General features: G+C 49.0%; 2 protein-coding genes across 3 annotated transcripts in view; one reads left to right on the top strand and one right to left on the bottom strand.

Annotated features, from left to right (window-relative positions):
* The window catches only part of STAG3 (STAG3 cohesin complex component), a 43633-nt gene extending 33698 nt beyond the window's left edge, over nt 1–9935 (bottom strand). For both annotated transcript variants that reach the window (XM_074390527.1, XM_074390528.1), the window contains exons 1-4: nt 9672–9935; nt 6404–6583; nt 4617–4719; nt 3973–4089 (exon numbers count right to left, since the gene is read on the bottom strand). In XM_074390527.1, coding sequence (XP_074246628.1) covers nt 3973–4089; nt 4617–4719; nt 6404–6573 — 390 coding nt within the window. In that variant the 5' untranslated portion in view covers nt 6574–6583; nt 9672–9935. The remainder of the gene's footprint in view (nt 1–3972; nt 4090–4616; nt 4720–6403; nt 6584–9671) is intronic.
* Nucleotides 9936–10292: 357 nt separating this feature from the next.
* On the top strand, nt 10293–18226 carry GPC2 (glypican 2). Its single transcript, XM_003934202.4, has 10 exons — nt 10293–10648; nt 11312–11470; nt 11795–12117; nt 12918–12998; nt 13724–13886; nt 14624–14754; nt 14915–15061; nt 15168–15307; nt 15409–15584; nt 16337–18226. Exons 1-10 carry the CDS (start codon nt 10483–10485, stop codon nt 16603–16605), a joined length of 1755 nt encoding a protein of 584 aa, XP_003934251.1. The 5' UTR covers nt 10293–10482; the 3' UTR covers nt 16606–18226.
* The last annotated feature ends 14 nt before the right edge of the window (nt 18227–18240 follow it).

Raw genomic sequence — 18240 nt, 5'->3', positions numbered from 1 at the left:
ACAAGGTCAGGAGTTCAAGACTAGCCTGGCCAGCATAGTGAAACCCCATCTCTACTAAAAATACAAAAATTAGCCAGGCATGGTGGTGTGTGCCTATAATCCCAGCTACTCATGAGGCTGAGGCAAGAGAATTCTTTGAACCTGGGAGGCGGAGGTTGTTGTGAGCTGAGATCACGTCACTGCACTCCAGCCTGGGGGATAGAGCTAGACTCCGTCTCAAAAAATAAATAAAAATAAAATAAATGCTCTCACTCATAGGCCAGTATTGAACAATAAGAACACTTGGACGCAGGGAGGGGAGCCTCACAAACTGGGATCTGTTAAGGGGGAAGAGGGGAGGGACAGCGGAGGGGTAGGGAGGTTGGGGAGGGATAACGTGGGGAGAAATGCCAGATATAGGTGACAGGTGGGATGGAGGTAGCAAACCACATTGCCATCTATGTACCTATTCAGCAATCCTGCATGATCTGCACATGTACCCCAGAACCTAAAGTGCAATAAAACATACAAAAAAACAATAAATAAATAAATAAAATAAATGAAAAAAAAAATCTCTGACATAGGCCCCAAAGAATTCCAACACATAAGAATTTCAGGGAAAATGAGTGGTTCACAATAAAACCTAGTAAAACATATAAAGAAACAAGGCACTGACAGAATTATATTCACAAAAACTTCAGACAATAATCTAAAAACTTAATACAGAAAAAATGAAATAAAAAGAAAAAATTAAAAAAATTTAAAAAGACAATAATCTATCATAGATTATAGAATGACTGTGTTTAAGATGATTTTTTTAAAAAGGTGGGGGGAGAATGGGCAAAAAAAAAACAAAACCCAGAAATAGAAGAGAAGCCTGAAAGTAGAAGCAAAGAATAATCAAATTTGAAAATGGGCCAAATACAACTTACAGAAATGAAACATACCATAAATAAAAATTTAAAATTCATTGGATAGGTTTAAAGATTGGATACAGAAAACAGATGAGTGAACTGGAAATTGAGTCAAGGAAATTATCCAAAACGCAGTCTAAAGAGACTAACAAACGTGAAAGAGATATTCAGAGACATGGAGAATAGAGTGAGACGCTCTAATGATGCCTAACTGAAAACAGAAGATGATATGAGAGAAAGGCAATATTTGAAAAGAATTTTTCTTTTTTCTTTTCTTTTCTTCTTTTTCTTTTTTTTTTTTTTTTGAGACAGTTTCACTCTTGTTGCCCAGGCTGGAATGCAATGGTGCAATCTCAGCTCACTGCAACCTCCACCTCCCAGGTTCAAGCAATTCTAATGCCTCAGCCTCCCAAGTAGCTGGGATTACAGGCATGCACCACCATGCCTGTTTAATTTTTTGTATTTTAGTAGAGATGGGGTTTCACCATGTTGGTCAGGCTGGTCTCGAACTCCTGACCTCAGGTGATCTGTCCACCTTGGCCTCCCAAAGTGCTGGGATCATAGGCATGAGCCATCACACTCGGCTTGAAAAGAATTTTCTATACATACTTGTTGAAAAGCACTAATCCTCAGAGCCAGGAAGCTAATGAATCTTATGCATGACAAATATAAAGAAAATTTACATGTATAAACATCCTACAGGTATAACATCAGAACACAGAAGCAAAAATAAAAATGTCTTAAAAAAAAAAAGAGATTACTTACAAAGAATGTGCATTTAATACTTACGAACTGAAACGTTTACAAACAAGAGCTGCCCAAACACATTAGCCCCTAGCCACATGTGGCTATTACAAATAAATTGGCCAGGCATGGTGGCACGGGCCTGTAATCCCAGCTACTCAGAAGGCTGAGACAGGAAAATCACTTGAACCCAGGAGGTAGAGGTTGCTGTGAGTCGAGATCGTACCACTGTACCCCAGCCTGGACAAGAGCAAAACTTCATCTCAAAAAATAAAATAAAATAAAATAAAAATGGAAAATCCAGTTACTCAGTTGCACCAGCCACATTTCAAGTGCTCAATAATCACATGTGGCTAGTGGATACTGTACTAGCCAACACTGATACAGAACATTGCCATCATTACAAAATGTTGCATTGAACAGCACTACATTAGACTCAGCTGACTTTCAGCAGCAATAAGGGAAGTTGAAAGGCAGCAGAATAATCTCTTTAATGTGCTGGGATAAAAGGTCATCTTAGAATACTATACTCAGAAAACTGTTCTTTTAAGAATAAGGGTAAAAGTCATCTTTATGTAAGCAAAAACTAATTAATTCGTTAATAAACTCCATAAAGAAAATTGTAAAGGATGAGAGAGAATATTCTAATATGGAAGAGTCGAGATTAAAGATGAAATGATTAAAATGAAGGTAAGTATAAACAAACATTGACTGTATAAAATAGTAAGGTCTAATTTGTTTGTTGGAGAAGGGGAATGGATAGAACTAACACACTGGGGATAGAAGACAGAAATCCAAAGGAAAGCAAGCAAAGGAGAAAAAGAAACAGAAAAGATAAAACGAACGCACCGACTCAATACTAGGCCATAAAGCTAAGTCTCTGTAAATTTCTTTTGTTTTTGTTTGTTTGTTTTGAGACAGAGTCTCACTCTGTCACCAAGGCTGGAGTGCAGTAGCACAATCTCAGCTCACTGCAACCTCCGCCTCCCGGGTTCAAGCAATTCTCTTGCCGCAGCCTCCCAAGTGGCTGGGATTACAGACAAACGCCACCACACGCAGCTTATTTTTGTATTTTTAGTAAAGACAGGGTTTCACCATATTGGCCAGGCTGGTCTCAAACTCCTGGCCTCAAGTGATCTACCCTCTTCAGCCTCCCAAAGTGCCGGGATTACAGGTGTGAGCCACTGCACCCGGCCCCTACATAAATTTCAAACACCATATTCCATGACTACAATGCAATAAAGTTAGAAATCAAATAACGAAAACATAACTAGCAAAATTCTGTATGTTTGAAAATTTAAAATACTTTTCCAGACACTATAAAATTTAACATTAATGTGGCCAAATCTCAAACAAAGTTAACTGAAATAATTAAATAACAGAGGCCTGAATAACAAATTCATTTATATAATTAAAAAACACATTCATAGTGGTAACACTATAATAAAAGATGAGAATGATTAACACAAAATTCACTCTAGTGTTTACGGGTAATAAGGGGACTGTGAGGTAGTGTAGAGAGAAGAAACACAAAGGATCTCTACAACAATATTACTGTTTCATTTCTTGAGCTGGGGCTAGAGATCTGGGTGATCATTTCATTTTTATTTTTAAAACTACATATAAACTTTGTATACTTTCAGATACTAGAACTTCAATAAAATTATAGAAAAAGAAATAGAGAGTGGGAAAAAATAATTAGGTATAATTGTCAAGATAGAGCTAAAAAATAACATGGGTGAACAAGGTGCTATCCACATCCAAGCTTCCTTCCCAGGTCATGCAATGCCTCTCCTCATCAGCTCTATCAGTCAATAAAGGCAAAATCACTCCTGTGATACCTTTAAGAAAAGAACATGCTCTCTCGAAGCTGGGCACGGTGGCTCATGCCTGTAATCTCAGCACTTTGGGAGACCGAGGCAGGCAGATCACCCGATGTCAGGAGTTCGAGACCAGCCTGGCCAACATAGCCAAACCCCATCTCTACTAAATACACAAAAAATAGCTGGTGTGGTGGCACATACCTGTAATTCCAGCTACTTGGGAGGCTGAGGCATGAGAATTGCTTGAACCCAGGAAACAGAGGCTGCAGTGAGCCAACATCACGCCACTGCACTCCAGCCTGGGCAACAGAGCGAGACTGTCCCCCCCAAAAGAAAGAACATGCTCTCCAAAGTCACCTTTCTATCACTCCATGGATTCACCCCATAATCTTATCTTTCTTGATATGTCATACTCACTAAAATGTTCACAACAAATCAAGTTAGCAAACGCTTGTTCTTACCACCTTACAAAAAGAGAGATGGTATCAACAAAAGTTAAGAGACTGCTTTACCTGCATGTCACTTTTGGCGGCTTTCACAGCACTGAAGAGATCATTGGCTGGTGGCTCTGACTGTTTCCGGCTATGACGATGTACCACTCGGGACCCTTTCTTTGGATGTTTTGCCACCTAATATGTATAAAAAGATCAGAAATATGAAAAAAAGGTAAAGTGACATTAACACTTGGTTTCATCATTATCATATAAGTAGGCTTAAGCTGCCAACTCCACAGCAGAATCTGATTTACTGACTTAGACCCGAAATAACGGATTTTTTTTTTTTTTTTTTGAGACGGGGTTTCACCATGTTGGTCAGGATGGTGTTGATCTCCTGACTTCGTGATTCACCTGCCTTGGCCTCCCAAAGTGCTGGGATTACAGGCGTGAGCCACCATGAAATAACTGATTTTCATACTGCTGTGAAGTTTATTAATTTTTTTCCCTTTAAAAAACGTCCTTCAGTCCCCTTCCTGTATCTCTATATCCTAACGGTCTCCTCTTATTCTTTTCTCTTCAAAATTTGTCTTCTTCCTATCTCTGTCCCTTAATACTTTGTAAGTCTTGTCTTTTACTAAGCATATCACCTGAGCCTCTTTTAGATTTTTTTCGTTCTTTCCATTCAAGTTTCATAAACAGAAGAAAACTGGCTGACTCACTGGAGTTGTTTTCGGTGGTTGTTTTGCTGCTCTCTTCTTCACACTGCAATTGAAGCTGTCTTCAAAGTCACTGCCTTCATCAGCTGACAAAGAGTCACTATTCCTGTAAAAAATAATAGCCACCCTACTGCCTCCATATAAAAAGCTAATGAATTATAGCTTCTCTCTCACAGCACCCCATCTCCATGAGAAAAAAAAAAACGTATTCAGATTTTAAGAAAATAAGAGCTTATTGTTAGTAGGAAGTTGGGATAAAGTCTTTTTTTTTTTTTTTTTTTTGAGATGGAGTTTCACTCTTGTCACCCAGCCTGGAGTGCAATGGCACAATCTTGGCTCACTGCAACCTCTGCCTCCGGGGTTCAAGCAATTCTCCTACTTCAGCCTCCCTAGTAGCTGGGATTACAGGCGTGCACCACCATGCCCAGTTAATTTTTGTATTTTTAGTAGAGATGAGGTTTCACGTTGGCCAGGCTGGTATCAAACTCCTGACCTCAGGTGATCCACCCACCTCAGCCTCCCAAAAGTGCTAGGATTACAAGCGTGAGTCATCATGCCCAGCTATGGACAAAGTCTTAAAGGAAAACTTTCACGTGAAAGCAATGGAGATGAAGAATGAGGAACTGAGGCAGGGGAAGGACAAACCTTCCTAGTATTGTCTGAATAAGAAAATCAAATGTTACTCACTTAGCAGGTAGAGAGATCACTGCTCTTTGTAGAGAAAAAAAAACATGGCTTAGGAAGTTATCTATCACTCATGCATAAACGGGAGATTAATATGTACCTGGAGTTAAATTTCACCCCTTGAAACATAAACCACATATCTTATCGATTCAAGTTTATTACACTGATATAATCTGGTCCCCCATAGTAGCACAGACACAAACAGAAATGATTCCAAGAAAGCCAATTAAAACAGCCAGGGGATAAAGCAGATCTTTTTGAAATTAGCTTTTTTCCTTCTGGAAAGATAAAAAACCAAGACATATTATTATAACATACAGAGAATAAACTCATATACGGTAATTAATAAGGATACACAGACCTGTTTACAAAATCCCCAAGTAGGAGAACTAGAGGACATCAGCTAAAAAGTATACACAATTTGCCAGGCAACAAATAAAGAACTCTTTACTCTCCCATCTGCCACCTCTTAGCCCCCACCAGAGGTATATACTGAACACAGAAATGTGTTTAAGATACGTTTAGACAAGATGGATGATGGGCCGGGCGCGGTGGCTCAAGCCTGTAATCCCAGCACTTTGGGAGGCCGAGGTGGGTGGATTACGAGGTTGAGAGATCGAGATCATCCTGGTCAACATGGTGAAACCCCGTCTCTACTAAAAAAAAAAAATACCAAAAATTAGCTGGGCATGGTGGTGCATGCCTGTAATCCCAGCTACTCAGGAGGCTGAGGCAGGAGAATTGCCTGAACCCAGGAGGCGGAGGTTGCGGTGAGCCGAGATCGCGCCATTGCACTCCAGCCTGGGTAACAAGAGCGAAACTCCATCTCAAAAAAAAAAAAAAAAAAAAAAAAAAAAAAAAAAGATGGATGATGGATTAAAAACAGGATGTACTACTATTTTGATGTCTACAACATCTAGAACTGCCAAAAAAAAAAAACACCTGGAGCTGGAGGGAGGGCGACACTGCTGAACGAGTATAGCACTTCTGGTGTTTTCACATGGCCCCATGCATATTATCATCAATGTGCGAAAACAAGAGGGGAAAGGCTGCCATGGACACAGGAAGTGGCTGCACAATGCAACACCTTCTCACCAACTACTTACCCCTCTGAGGTATGGCTTGAGTCCCTGTCATCAAAAGGCAGACTGGCAGAGGAACTAGAAGATGCAGACAAGACCCTCTTCGCAACTCCCACAGCTCTTTGCAGTGGGGAGGATATGCTTGGCGAGGAGGAGCTATGGGGCCAGGAGGACGAGGACGGCAGGGTAGGCATGGTGATCCAGCTGGGGAAAGAAAGAGAAGAGCTCCTACCACAGCACTTCTCCAGCCCCAGCACTGAATAGTCCCTTTCTTTCCAAGAGAACAGCTCTAGAACTCTGGGATTGGGTGAATGAGACCAAAAACTAGGACAAAGGCTGGGTACCATGGCTCATGCCTATAATCCCAGCACTTTGAGAAGCAGAGGCAGGAGGATGGCTTGACCCCAGGAGTTCAAAACCAGCCTGGGCAACACAGCAAGATCCTGTTTCTACAAAAAATAATAAAAATAATTAGCCAGGTGTAGCAGTGCAAGCCTGTTATTGATGCCTGTATTCAGCTATTCAGAAGGCTGAGGTGGGAGGACTGCTTGAGTCCAGGAGTTCAAGGCTGCAGTGAGCTATGATCATACCACTGCACTCCAGCCTGGGCTGCAGAGCAGAAGCCTATCTCTTAAAAAATAATAATAATAAATAAGTAATAATAAATAAATAAGATGAACTGTCGGATGTAGTGGCTCACACCTGTAAACCCAGCACTTTGGGAGGCTGAGGTAGAGCAACTACCTGAGGACAAGAGTTTGAGACCAGCCTGACCAACATGGAGAAACACCCTCTCTACTAAAAATACAAAATTAGCCCGGTGTGGTGGCGCATGCCTGTAATTCCAGCTACTTGGGAGGCTGAGGCAAGAGAATCTCTTGAACCCAGAAGGCTGAAATTGTGGTAAGCCAAGATTGCACCATTGCACTCCAGCTTGAACAACAAAAGCAAAACTCCATCTCAAAAAATAATAAATAAACGAATAAAACAAAGAGCTGACCTAAGGCATCAAGGGATTAAGGACGCCACCACCCCAAAAACAGGCCAGCAGGTTTGGAGTTGCTCTCCAAAAGCTGAGGAAGTCACACACCAGGATAGCTTCAGACGCATCTCTCTCTGGAAGCTATGGAAGTGCAAACTGCCTACTGCAAAGAAATTTAATTCACAGGTTTTGTTTGTTTGTTTCTTTAAGCACACTGGATGCGGTAGGTCACACCTGTAATCCCAGAACTTTAGGCAGCTAAGGTGGGAGGACTCCTTGAGCCCAGGAGTTTGAGACCAGCCTGGGCAACATAGCAAGACCTCCTCTCTACAAAAAATAAGCAAAAACTAGCTAGGTGTGGTGGCACACACCTGTGGTCCCAGCTACTTGGAAGGCTGAGGCAAGAGGACTACTTTAGCCCAACAGTTTGAGACCAGCCTGGGCAACATGAGATGTGTCTATATTTAAAAAAAAAAAAAAAAAAATCTGAACAAGGCACACACCAGGGGAGCTTCAGCCACAGCCCTCTTTAGGGGCTTTGGAAGTGTAAATTGCATGCTGCAAGGGAATTTAACTCATAGGTTTTTCTTTTTTTTGAGACGGAGTTTCACTCTTGTTACCCAGGCTGGAGTGCAATGGTGCGATCTCGGCTCACTGCAACCTCCGCCTCCTGGGTTCAGGCAATTCTCCTGCCTCAGCCTCCTGAGTAGCTGGGATTAAAGGCACGCGCCACCACGCCCAGCTAATTTTTTGTATTTTTAGTAGAGACGGGGTTTCACCTTGTTGACCAGGATGGTCTCGATCTCTTGACCTCATGATCCACCCGCCTCGGCCTCCCAAAGTGCTGGGATTGCAGGCATGAGCCACCGCGCCCGGCCCAGCTCATAGGTTTTTTTTAAAAAAAAAAAAAAAAAGGCAAGGTGCTTACAATGGCTCACACCTGGAATCCCAGAACTTTCAGCACCTGAAGCAGGAGGATTGCTTGAGGCCAGGGCAACATAGCAAGAGCCCGTCTCTACGAAAAAACAAAATAAAACAAAAAACTAGCCAGGCGTGGTGATGCACCTGTAATGCCAACTTCCTGGGAGGCTAAGGCGGGATGATCACTATGACTGCACCACTGCACTCCAGCCTGGGCAACAGAGTAAGACCCTGTCTCAAAAAAAAAGTAATGACAAATAAATAAAGTAAGACCAAGAGTGGACCTAAGGCACCAAGGGATTACAGACACCAAGGCCCCGGAAATTGGGCAGTGGGCTTGGAATTGCTCTCCAAAAGCCGAGGGGTGGTGGTGTACGGTGGCTCCCACGTATAATTCAGTATTTTGGGAGGCTGACGCAGGAGGATCGCTTGAGCCCATTAGTTCAAGACCAGCCTGGACCACATAGCAAGGCCCCATCTCTAAAAAAAAAATAAATTTAAAAAAAAAAAAAAGTCAAGCAAGGCACACAGCAGAGCAGCTTCAGACACACCCCTCTGGAGGCTTTGGAAGTATAAACTGCCTGCTGCAAGGGAACTTACAAGTTTTTTTAAAAAGAAAAGAAAAACAATAAATAAATAAATAAATAAAAATACAAGGCCGAGCTTGGCGGCTCACGTCGTAATCCCAGCGCTCTGGGAGGCCAAGGCCGGTGGATCACGAGGTCAGAAGTTCCAGACCAGCCTGACCAACATGGTGAAACCCCGTCTCTACTAAAAATCCACAAGTGAGCCAGGCGTGGTGGCGCCCGCCTGCAACCCCAGCTACTCGGGAGGCTGAGGCAGAAGAATCGCTTGAACCGGGGAGGCAGAAGTTGCAGTGAGCCGGTATCGCGCCACTGAACTCCAGCATGGGCCACCCAGACTCCGTCTCAAAAAAAAAAAAAAAAAAAAAAAATACAAAAAGACCCCAGGCTTTCGTTTTTAGAGGACTGGCATCTGATTCCACCTGGAATGGAACAAGAGGCCCTTAAGGATTTGGGGGTGGAGGAGCCATGAGAACAAAACTGGGAACGCAAAAGGCACAAAAGCAGCTGTTCCTTCGCTGTTTTTCCAGAAGGTAAAAATATCTACAACTGCCCCTAGGGTAAGCGGCTTCGGGCCGAGGAGCCTTCCAAGCGCTCAGGAGAGCGGACTCTCAGTCTGCGGAGGCCTAGGGGTGCGATTCTCCGGCTCTGTGGTGGAGGCCATTGCGGCCACGGCCCAAGAAGTCTCCTCCCGTCAGGGCCGGGAGGGTCGGGGTAGGGCGTATTCTTGGGTCAAAGAGAAGCCTCACTGTTAGAGCCAGGAAGAGCGGCTTCTGACAGAGCAGGGTTCAGGGAAGGTTCCCACCTCAGGTCCCTCAGCTGTCTGTGGCCACCCCACCTTCCGCACAGACGCCCGCCGCCGCTGTCTTTCCTGTGGCGAAAGAGTCCAGAAAAACGCGGGAAGGCACAAGGCCCGCTGTGCGCAAGCGCAATCCCAACGGCTCGCCCAGGGACCGGTAGCTATCGCGAGGCTTGGAAGTGTGCGAGCTCGTGCGTACCACGTTTCAGTCACGCCGCTCCACAGCCTCGTGTGGCCTCAAGCTCCCAGGCGTGCTACCCTGTGACGTGGGCTTGGCCACACGGGCGGTGCGCTTTAGCCCCGCTCCCACCCAGGCCCCACGCTCGCTACCCTTTATGCCCCCCTCCATGGGGGGGTTTCGGACCAGACTGGTAGTAACCCCTTCAATCTGGGTTCTCAACTGCCGTAGGCTGGGTTCCACCCAGGCCCCGCCTGTTGAGTCGGATCGCCACGCCCCCGAGGGAAGACCACGCCCCCATTTCACCAACCTCCTCAGTGCGGAGTCAGGTCCTGCCCCCCTGCCGTGCTTCCGCACTACATTGGCTTAATTTTTTCCTTGGCCCCGCCCCTGAAGCCGGCTCCGTGCCATTATTGGCAGGGCCCCGCCTCGGGCCCCGCCCCCTGCCCGGCTCCCCGCTCCCATTGTCTCGGCAGATGCCGCCTGATCCAGCTATCGTGCTCGGTATTCAGTTTTAGAGGGTAACGCTCTTTATCTGGCCCGCGGAGCGGTCCCGCGGCCGGGTGCCAGCTTCCCAAGTTTGGGCGGCTCTTCTTTCCTCCTTAGGACCCACTTTGCCGTCCCGGGGTGACTGCAGCTATGTCCACTCTGCGATCTCTCCTGCTTCTGCTGCTGTCTCTGTGTCCCGGTCCTGGTCCCGGTCCCGGGAGCGAGGCAAAGGTCACCCGAAGTTGTGCAGAGACCCGGCAGGTGCTGGGGGCCCGGGGATATAGCTTAAACCTAATCCCTCCCGCTCTGATCTCAGGTGAGGAGAAAGAGGAAGACTAGAGAATTGGGGGTGGGGGCGGGGGCGGGGCCTCCCCATCTCACAATAACTCTCTTCCCTTTCAGAGTGACCGTTATACTAATCTTTTCATCCCACAGTAATGTGTGCTCTCCTCCTGTAACTTCCTTACCGGGATCACAATAACCTTCCTATGCACGGAATATCGCTCTTACTCCATCCCCACCCCAGGCATCCCCTCCTCGGAATTAACACCCACCTATGTGTTTCTTTCTTCACAGCCATGTTCTCCTCGCTGTTTCTATGAGCCCCTTCTATGAGAATACTTTATTGCCCACCAAGTAACCCCACCCCTCCAAGCCCCATTCTTCATCCCTAGAAGCTATCCTGAAGTCCCTCGAGGTCTGGGGTGTGGACGTTGGGGAGGGTCACCTGAGGACATTCTGACCACTGACTTGGCCCTCAGGGCAGCTGTTAAATAGATGATCCCGTGGCTAATGGGAGTGAACTTGGGATGGGCAAGGAAACAATAAGGCCAGGGATAGGGTCAGGTGGGGAAGAGAGTGCAGACAATAGAAGAGAGACCAAACAGGTATCGAAGGCATAGTCCCCAGAGATAGGCAGGAAATTGAAGGAATTTTAGGATATCACTTCCCACCATTCTTTCATATCTCCTTTGTCCAGGTGAGCACCTCCGGGTCTGTCCGCAGGAGTACACCTGCTGTTCCAGTGAGACGGAGCAGAGGCTGATCAGGGAGAGTGAGAACACCTTCCGAGGCCTGGTGGAGGACAGCGGCTCCTTTCTGGTTCACACACTGGCTGCTCGGCACAGAAAATTTGATGGTGAGGGCATGGGGTCTCCAAACTCAGCTTCATAGCTCCTCTCAGGCACTTAGGACCCCAGCAAGCCCCCTGTCCCCACTCGTTACTCCATCCGTAAAGACTCCTACCCCCTTCCAGCCCTGGCTTAGCTGGCCCACTCCCCAGACTCTCTCTCCAGGACCCTGCCCTCCCTCATTTCCTGTCTGTCCAATCTCTGAGAGTTGCCCAGTTTCTAATTCACTTGTCTTTTCTCTTCTCTCACATCCCCTCTTGCCTCTGCCTGTTCACTTTTCTCCCCTTCTGTGGCCTCACCCACCTTCCACCTGTTCCCTGCATTTGCTGCAGAGTTTTTTCTGGAGATGCTCTCAGTAGCCCAGCAATCCCTGACCCAGCTCTTCTCCCACTCCTACGGCCGCCTGTATGCCCAGCACGCTCTCATATTCAATGGCCTTTTCTCTCGGCTTCGAGACTTCTATGGGGAATCTGGTGAGGGGTTGGATGACACCCTGGCGGATTTCTGGGCACAGCTCCTGGAGAGAGTGTTCCCGCTGCTGCACCCACAGTACAGCTTTCCCCCTGACTACCTGCTCTGCCTCTCACGCTTGGCCTCATCTACCGATGGCTCTCTGCAGCCCTTCGGGGAGTCACCCCGCCGCCTTCGCCTGCAGGTGAGGGATCCTGAGGCCTGAGCTTCAGCCCCTTCTGATCTAGTGACCCCTGAACTATGCACCACTCACCTCCAAACTGGCGTTCCCCAGTCACCTCTGACCTGGTGATCCGATCCCCCCACTCCTGCATCGAAGCCATTTCTGACCTGGTGATCCCTATCTTGACCACTGCCTGACCCAATGCCCCTTGATCTTCTTTAAGCAGTTGTCCCCACCCTCACCACCTCCCATTCTGTGCCCTAGTTTCACACAAATACTTACCTGCCCTTGACCTCCAGCCACCTTTCTGCCAACCCCTCCCTAATCCTAACAGCTCGACTGCCTCTGGTTCAACTAAACAGAAAATATGTATTCAGTATGCAAAAGGCATTTTAATTTATAGACTCACATTTAGGTGTCATCATAACCCTGCAAGATAGACAGTCACACCCTTATTTTACAGATGAGAAAACTGAGGATCCCAGAGGTTAAGCTTTCCAGCCAGTAAATTTAAGTGGTAGAGCTGTGGCTCACACCCAGTCTTCTGGCTTCAATTTCAGTGTTAGTTCTGATATACAATTTCTCTATCTCTAAGCCCTGTATAACACAATCCCTCCATCTCTTCTCAAGCCTTCTTTTTTTTTTAGACTATAATTCCTGTGAGGCTCTTGAACCTGCCTCTCTGTACCACCCAACACTACTCCCTTTGAGATAACCCCACAAACCTAACCCCCACTGTTCTTGGTACAATCTCTTGGCTCCAGTCTTGACTGACCCATGACAACCTTGTGGTTTTTCTCACCTTCTTTGCCTTCTCCCAGATAACCCGGACCCTGGTGGCTGCCCGAGCCTTTGTGCAGGGCCTGGAGACTGGAAGAATTGTGGTCAGCGAAGCGCTTAAGGTTAGGGGGGACTGAGTGTGGGCAGGACCCAGGGAGGGAGAAGCGGAAGTGAAAGAGACCTCAGGAGGAAGAATCAGCCACCAAACTAGCAGGACAAGCCTGGGGCTCTGTCTGCCTCAAGGCCCTGGTGTCCCAGGATGAATTAGGAAGGAGGGGGCTTCCACTGCTCCACAATCTGTGATCTCTGACCACCTCTGATCCCCTTCTGCCCTCTGTGGACCCATAGCCCCCTGTCAGTCCCTGAGGGCCTGCCTATCTCCATAGCAGTTCAAGATTGGATACTGCCCCTGCCCAATCTCCCAGGACCCTTCAATGACTCCACTTCCCTGCTGCTGAAGGCCAGAAGCCTAGCTTGGCCTCTCTCACTACCCATCCTCTCCCTGACCTTCCAGCCTCACCTTCTGCCTCCTGACTGCCTCCTCCCTACCCAGCTGGGATGGGCTCATTCTTGTCCTTGAATCTTTCCTCAGACCGCCAACTGCCTCTCTAGTCCACCCCTCCCATGAATCAGTGTCAGCAACCTGGAACCTCCCTCCTCAGATCTGTGACAATCTCACCTGCTGCTACGGGGGGGTCACCAACCCTAGGTGCCCACATCCAGCTCTCCACTCAGAGCCTGGGGAAGGTGGGATGGGGCATGTGATTTCTCTCTGTGCCCGGCACCAAGCCAGGCTGAGAGCAGCCACGGTGTTTGTGGAGGACACAGCCCCACTCTCTGCCCCCAGGTGCCGGTGTCTGAAGGCTGCAGCCAGGCTCTAATGCGTCTCATCGGCTGTCCCCTATGCCGGGGGGTCCCCTCACTTATGCCCTGCCGGGGCTTCTGCCTCAACGTGGTTCGTGGCTGTCTCAGCAACAGGGGACTGGAGCCTGACTGGGGCAACTATCTGGGTGAGGGGATTCAAGAAAGCCTGGAGCCAGGCATGGTGGCTCATGCCTGTAATCACAGCACTTTGAGAGGCTGAGGCAGGAGGATCACTTGAGGCCAGGAGTTGGAGGCCAGGTGGGGCAACATAGCTAGATGCCATCTCTACAAAAAAAGAAATTAGCCAGCTGTGGTAGCACACATGCCTGTAGTCCCAGTTACTCCTGAGCCTGAGGCAGGAGGATCTTGAGGCCAGGAGTTAGAGCCCAGCCTGAGCAACATAGCTAGACCCCATCTCTACCAAAAAAAAGAGAAAAGAAAAGGAAAGAAAGAAAGACAGAAAGAAACACAGAAAGAAAAGAAAGAAAGAAATTAGCAGGCATGGTGGCACACATGTCTGTTATCCCAGTTATTCCAGAGGCTGAGGCAGGAGGCTCCCTTGAGCCCAGGAGTGAGAGGCTGCAGTAAGCTGTGATGGTGCCACTCTACTCCAGCCGAGTGAGAGAGTAAGACCCTATCTTTAAGAAATCCTAAAATTTTAATTTTAATTTTTAAAACGTCTCTGGGATGGAGGAGGGCCCTGAGTAAGGTGGGGCGTGAACTGAAGAGGGGCTCTAAAGCCAAACTGAGGGGGAAACATGAGAGGGAACTCAGATGAGTTCCTCCCAAATACTTTGCTACTTCTCTAAGGCCCGAGTGAGGATTTTGGGGAACATCCTAGTTCACCACTCATCCCATACTTTCTTTCTCTTCCTCCCTTAAGATGGTCTCCTGATCCTGGCTGATAAGCTCCAGGGTCCCTTTTCGTTTGAGCTGGCGGCTGAGTCCATTGGGGTGAAGATCTCGGAGGGTTTGATGTACCTGCAGGAAAACAGTGGGAAGGTGTCCACCCAGGTACAGGGGAGAGAAGGGTGGAGGCGAGGCCCGGGGCAGGGACGGTGTAGGTGTCAGGGAGACAGTGTAGTACTCTGGGAAGAGACTCTGGAGTCAGAGTGGGGACGAAGTGTGGTTTTACCGCAGGGTGACTGTGTGAGGTCTCTTCTCCGTGCCGCAGGTGTTTCAGGAGTGCGGGCCCCCCCACCCGGTGCCGGCCCGCAACCGTCGAGCCCCGCCGCCCCGGGAAGAGCCGAGCCGGCTGTGGTCGATGGTTACCGAAGAGGAGCGGCCCACGACGGCCGCAGGCACCAACCTGCACAGGCTGGTGCGGGGGGCGGGGGGGACCGAGAGTTGGGGGTGAGGAGGGCCGGGGCCGGGGCCAGGGATGGGGGTCGCGCTCCAGCTCGCCCCGTCCCCTTTCGCCCGCCCAGGTGTGGGAGCTCCGGGAGCGCCTGGCCCGGATGCGGGGCTTCTGGGCCCGGCTGTCCCTGACCGTGTGCGGAGACTCTCGCATGGCAGCGGACGCCTCGCTGGAAGCGGCGCCCTGCTGGACCGGAGCCGGGCGGGGCCGGTGAGCCCCGGGGACCTGGAGGGACGGCAAGGGGCGGGGCCGCGGCCGGGAGGGGCGGGGCGCGCGGGCGAGCGGGAGCTTTGGGACTGCTCTGCTCGCAGGTACTTGCCGCCGGTGATCGGGGGCACCTCGGCCGAGCAGGTCAACAACCCCGAGCTCAAGGTGGACACCTCGATCCCCGATGTCCCGACACGGCGGCGTCGGTTACTGCTCCGGGCAGCCACGGCCAGGATGAAGGCGGCCGCACTGGGACACGACCTGGACGGGCAGGATGCGGGTGAGACCCGGGTGTCCCTGGTCCGGAGCCCCGCCCACTGCCCTTAAGCCCCCTCCCCACCCCGTAGTTCCCACCCGTGCCTCTGCTCTTAGCGTTCATTCATTCATTCATTCACTAATTCATTCAACCAGCATTTATTGAGCGTTGACCTCAAAGACTGAGGATAATAGACCAATGAGGGTGTCTTATCCTTTCGGGTCAGTAGGGGAGACACAAAAACATTCTTAGAGAACAGTGGGCAAAGGGCAGTGGGAAAATGGGGGAGGGGGCAACTTGGGGGAGGCTGGGAAGCCAGGGTGGTGGGTGACATTGAGCTGGCTTCCCAGGGTGAAGTTTGCCACACAGAGAAACAAGACACAGCCACTCATTGTTTTCTTCTTTCCTTCTCACTGTCTGTCTCTGTCTTTGTCACTCTTCCTCCACTCCTCTTCCTGGCTGCTCTCTGCTTCTGTGTACTTCTGATTTTTCTCTTTTCCTGTTATCCTCTCTCCCCATCTGCCTGTCTTTTTTCTGTCTCATTGTCTCCCATTATGATTTCTCCCTTCTGTGCCTGCTATCTGATCTCTCTTTTTCCCTCTTTCCCTGCTTTCCTGTCACTCACGGTCTTTCTCCCTTCCCCAACCCGGAATCCACCTGTATCTCCCTCCCGTGCCTCTCTCTTTCTGTTTTTATCCCAATTTCTTTTCCTCCTTCTGTCTCTCTCTGCCTCTCCTTCCCACCCTGTCTGTCTCTGTCCCTCTTCTTCCTTGCAGATGAGGACGCCAGTGGCTCTGGAGGGGGACAGCAGTATGCAGATGACTGGATGGCTGGGGCTGGGGCTCCCCGAGTTCGGCCTCCTCGGCCTCCATACCCTCCTCAAAGGGATGGTTCCGGGGGCAAAGGAGGAGGTGGCAGTGCCCGCTACAACCAGGGCCGCTACAACCAGGGCCGGAGCAGGAGTGGGGGGTCATCTATTGGTTTTCACACCCAAACCATCCTCATTCTCTCCCTTTCAGCCCTGGCCCTGCTTGGACCTCGATAACAGGGGAGGGGTGCCCTAGCATCAGAAGGGTTCATGGCCCTTTCCACTCCTTCCCTCTCAGCTGGGCCTGGGGAGGAGTTGAAGGGGGCTGCAAAGAGGGTAGAGAAGGGATTTTACAGGTGAATGGCTGGGGCCCCAAATCCAGGAGAGTTTCATCAGGAGTGGGTGGGTGTCCACAATATTTATTTTTTCATTTGGTAACAGGGGAGGGGGATGTGGGGTATTTATTTAGGAAGGACTGTGATTTCCTCAGAGGGTATAGTCTTCAGCCCTCTAAGGCTGGGGCTGGTGATCAGCCGCAACAGAAAGTGAGGAGTTTAGAGTTGCAGCTGGGGAAGGGGATTGAAGGAAGTTGGAAGTGGGGAGGGGTGGGGGCATCTGGTCTCAAAAATGGACAAAGCCGGATGCTGACTGGGTGCAGGGCAGGGGACTGGGGGGCGTGTGAGTAGGATGTGAGGCTTCATGGACTTGAGTTCTTCTGTTGAGTTTCTTCAGTATCAATTTACTTAACCAAAATTTAAAAAAACAAGGAGGGGGTGCTCATCTCATGACCTCTGCCATCCACATCCTTCACAAACTCCATATTTCAGTGTTTTGAGTCTGTGTTTATTCTGCAAATAAATGGTAATGTATGGGACCCTGAGTGTGGCTTTCCATGCTGTCAGCGTTAGTCTCTAAGCCCTGGCTCCTAGCAGAGGCATCAGAGCCTCTGTGGTTGGCTTATTTTCTGCCTGCTTTTCACTTCCCTTGGCATCTGACCCCCAGGGAGGAAATGGGTCTAGGGAATGACCCCTGATCTCTAAATTTTCCACCCTCTGGGCCCCTGAGCATCTTCGTTTGTAAAACAGGGAGAATTGTGGGGACCAAATAGGAATTGTGTGAAAAAGCATCTTATCACCTGCAAACTGCTCTTTGAACACGAGGCATTATTATCATTATTATTATTTTGAGATGGAATCTCTTGTCACCCAGGCTGGAGTACAGTGGTACAATGATCTTTGCTCACTGCAACCTCCATCTTGAGGGTTCAAGCGATTCTCCTGCCTCAGCCTCTCAAGTAGCTGGGATTACAGGGGCCTGCCACCATGCCTGGCCAATTTTTGTATTTTTAGTAGAGACAGGGTTTCACCATGTGGGCCAGGCTGGTCTCAAACTCCTGACCTCAGGCGATCCGTCCACCTCAGGCGCGCGCAATCCACCAGCCTCCGGCTCCCAAAGTGCTGGGATTACAGCCATAAGCCACCGCGCAGGCGGGCCACGAGGCATTATTAACCTGACCACACCACTGCCTCCTGCCTTCAAAGTGGGAGGCCTTGTTCTCTGAGCGTCAGTCTCTGGCTACCTTGCCACGTCCTTGACAATGTCTGCTTTCAAATATCACTTTCTCCTTCTTTCTTTACACCGCTTGAATGCATCTTTTGTGCTTCGGCAAGCCAAGAGAAAATGGAAGGATTGATTCCCTAAGTGTGAAAGGGGGGTGGAAGTGGTGTCTTTGAAGGGGAGTCTGGGTGCCCTGCCGGAGAGGGGAAGATGCAGTGGGGGAGAGACCTAGAACCGCGATCAAAGCTGCTGCAGCTGCTGGGGCTGGCGGGACAAAGGGAGGAGGGAGGAGCCTGGGCTCTGAGAAAGTTCGTG

The sequence above is a fragment of the Saimiri boliviensis genome, chromosome 20 (assembly GCF_048565385.1).
Source record: "Saimiri boliviensis isolate mSaiBol1 chromosome 20, mSaiBol1.pri, whole genome shotgun sequence".
NCBI lineage: Eukaryota > Metazoa > Chordata > Mammalia > Primates > Cebidae > Saimiri > Saimiri boliviensis.
The sequence above is the reverse complement of the archived record's forward strand: the minus strand, read 5'-3'. Positions and strand labels throughout refer to the sequence as shown.

Excerpts from the sequence above, each read along its gene's own strand:
- GPC2 (XM_003934202.4), top strand. The coding sequence starts at position 10,483 with ATGTCCACTCTGCGATCTCTCCTGCTTCTGCTGCTGTCTCTGTGTCCC. Across the intron at positions 12,118-12,917 it reads CCCGCCGCCTTCGCCTGCAG|ATAACCCGGACCCTGGTGGC; the intron begins GTGAGGGATCCT and ends GCCTTCTCCCAG. Across the intron at positions 15,585-16,336 it reads CCTGGACGGGCAGGATGCGG|ATGAGGACGCCAGTGGCTCT; the intron begins GTGAGACCCGGG and ends TCTTCCTTGCAG.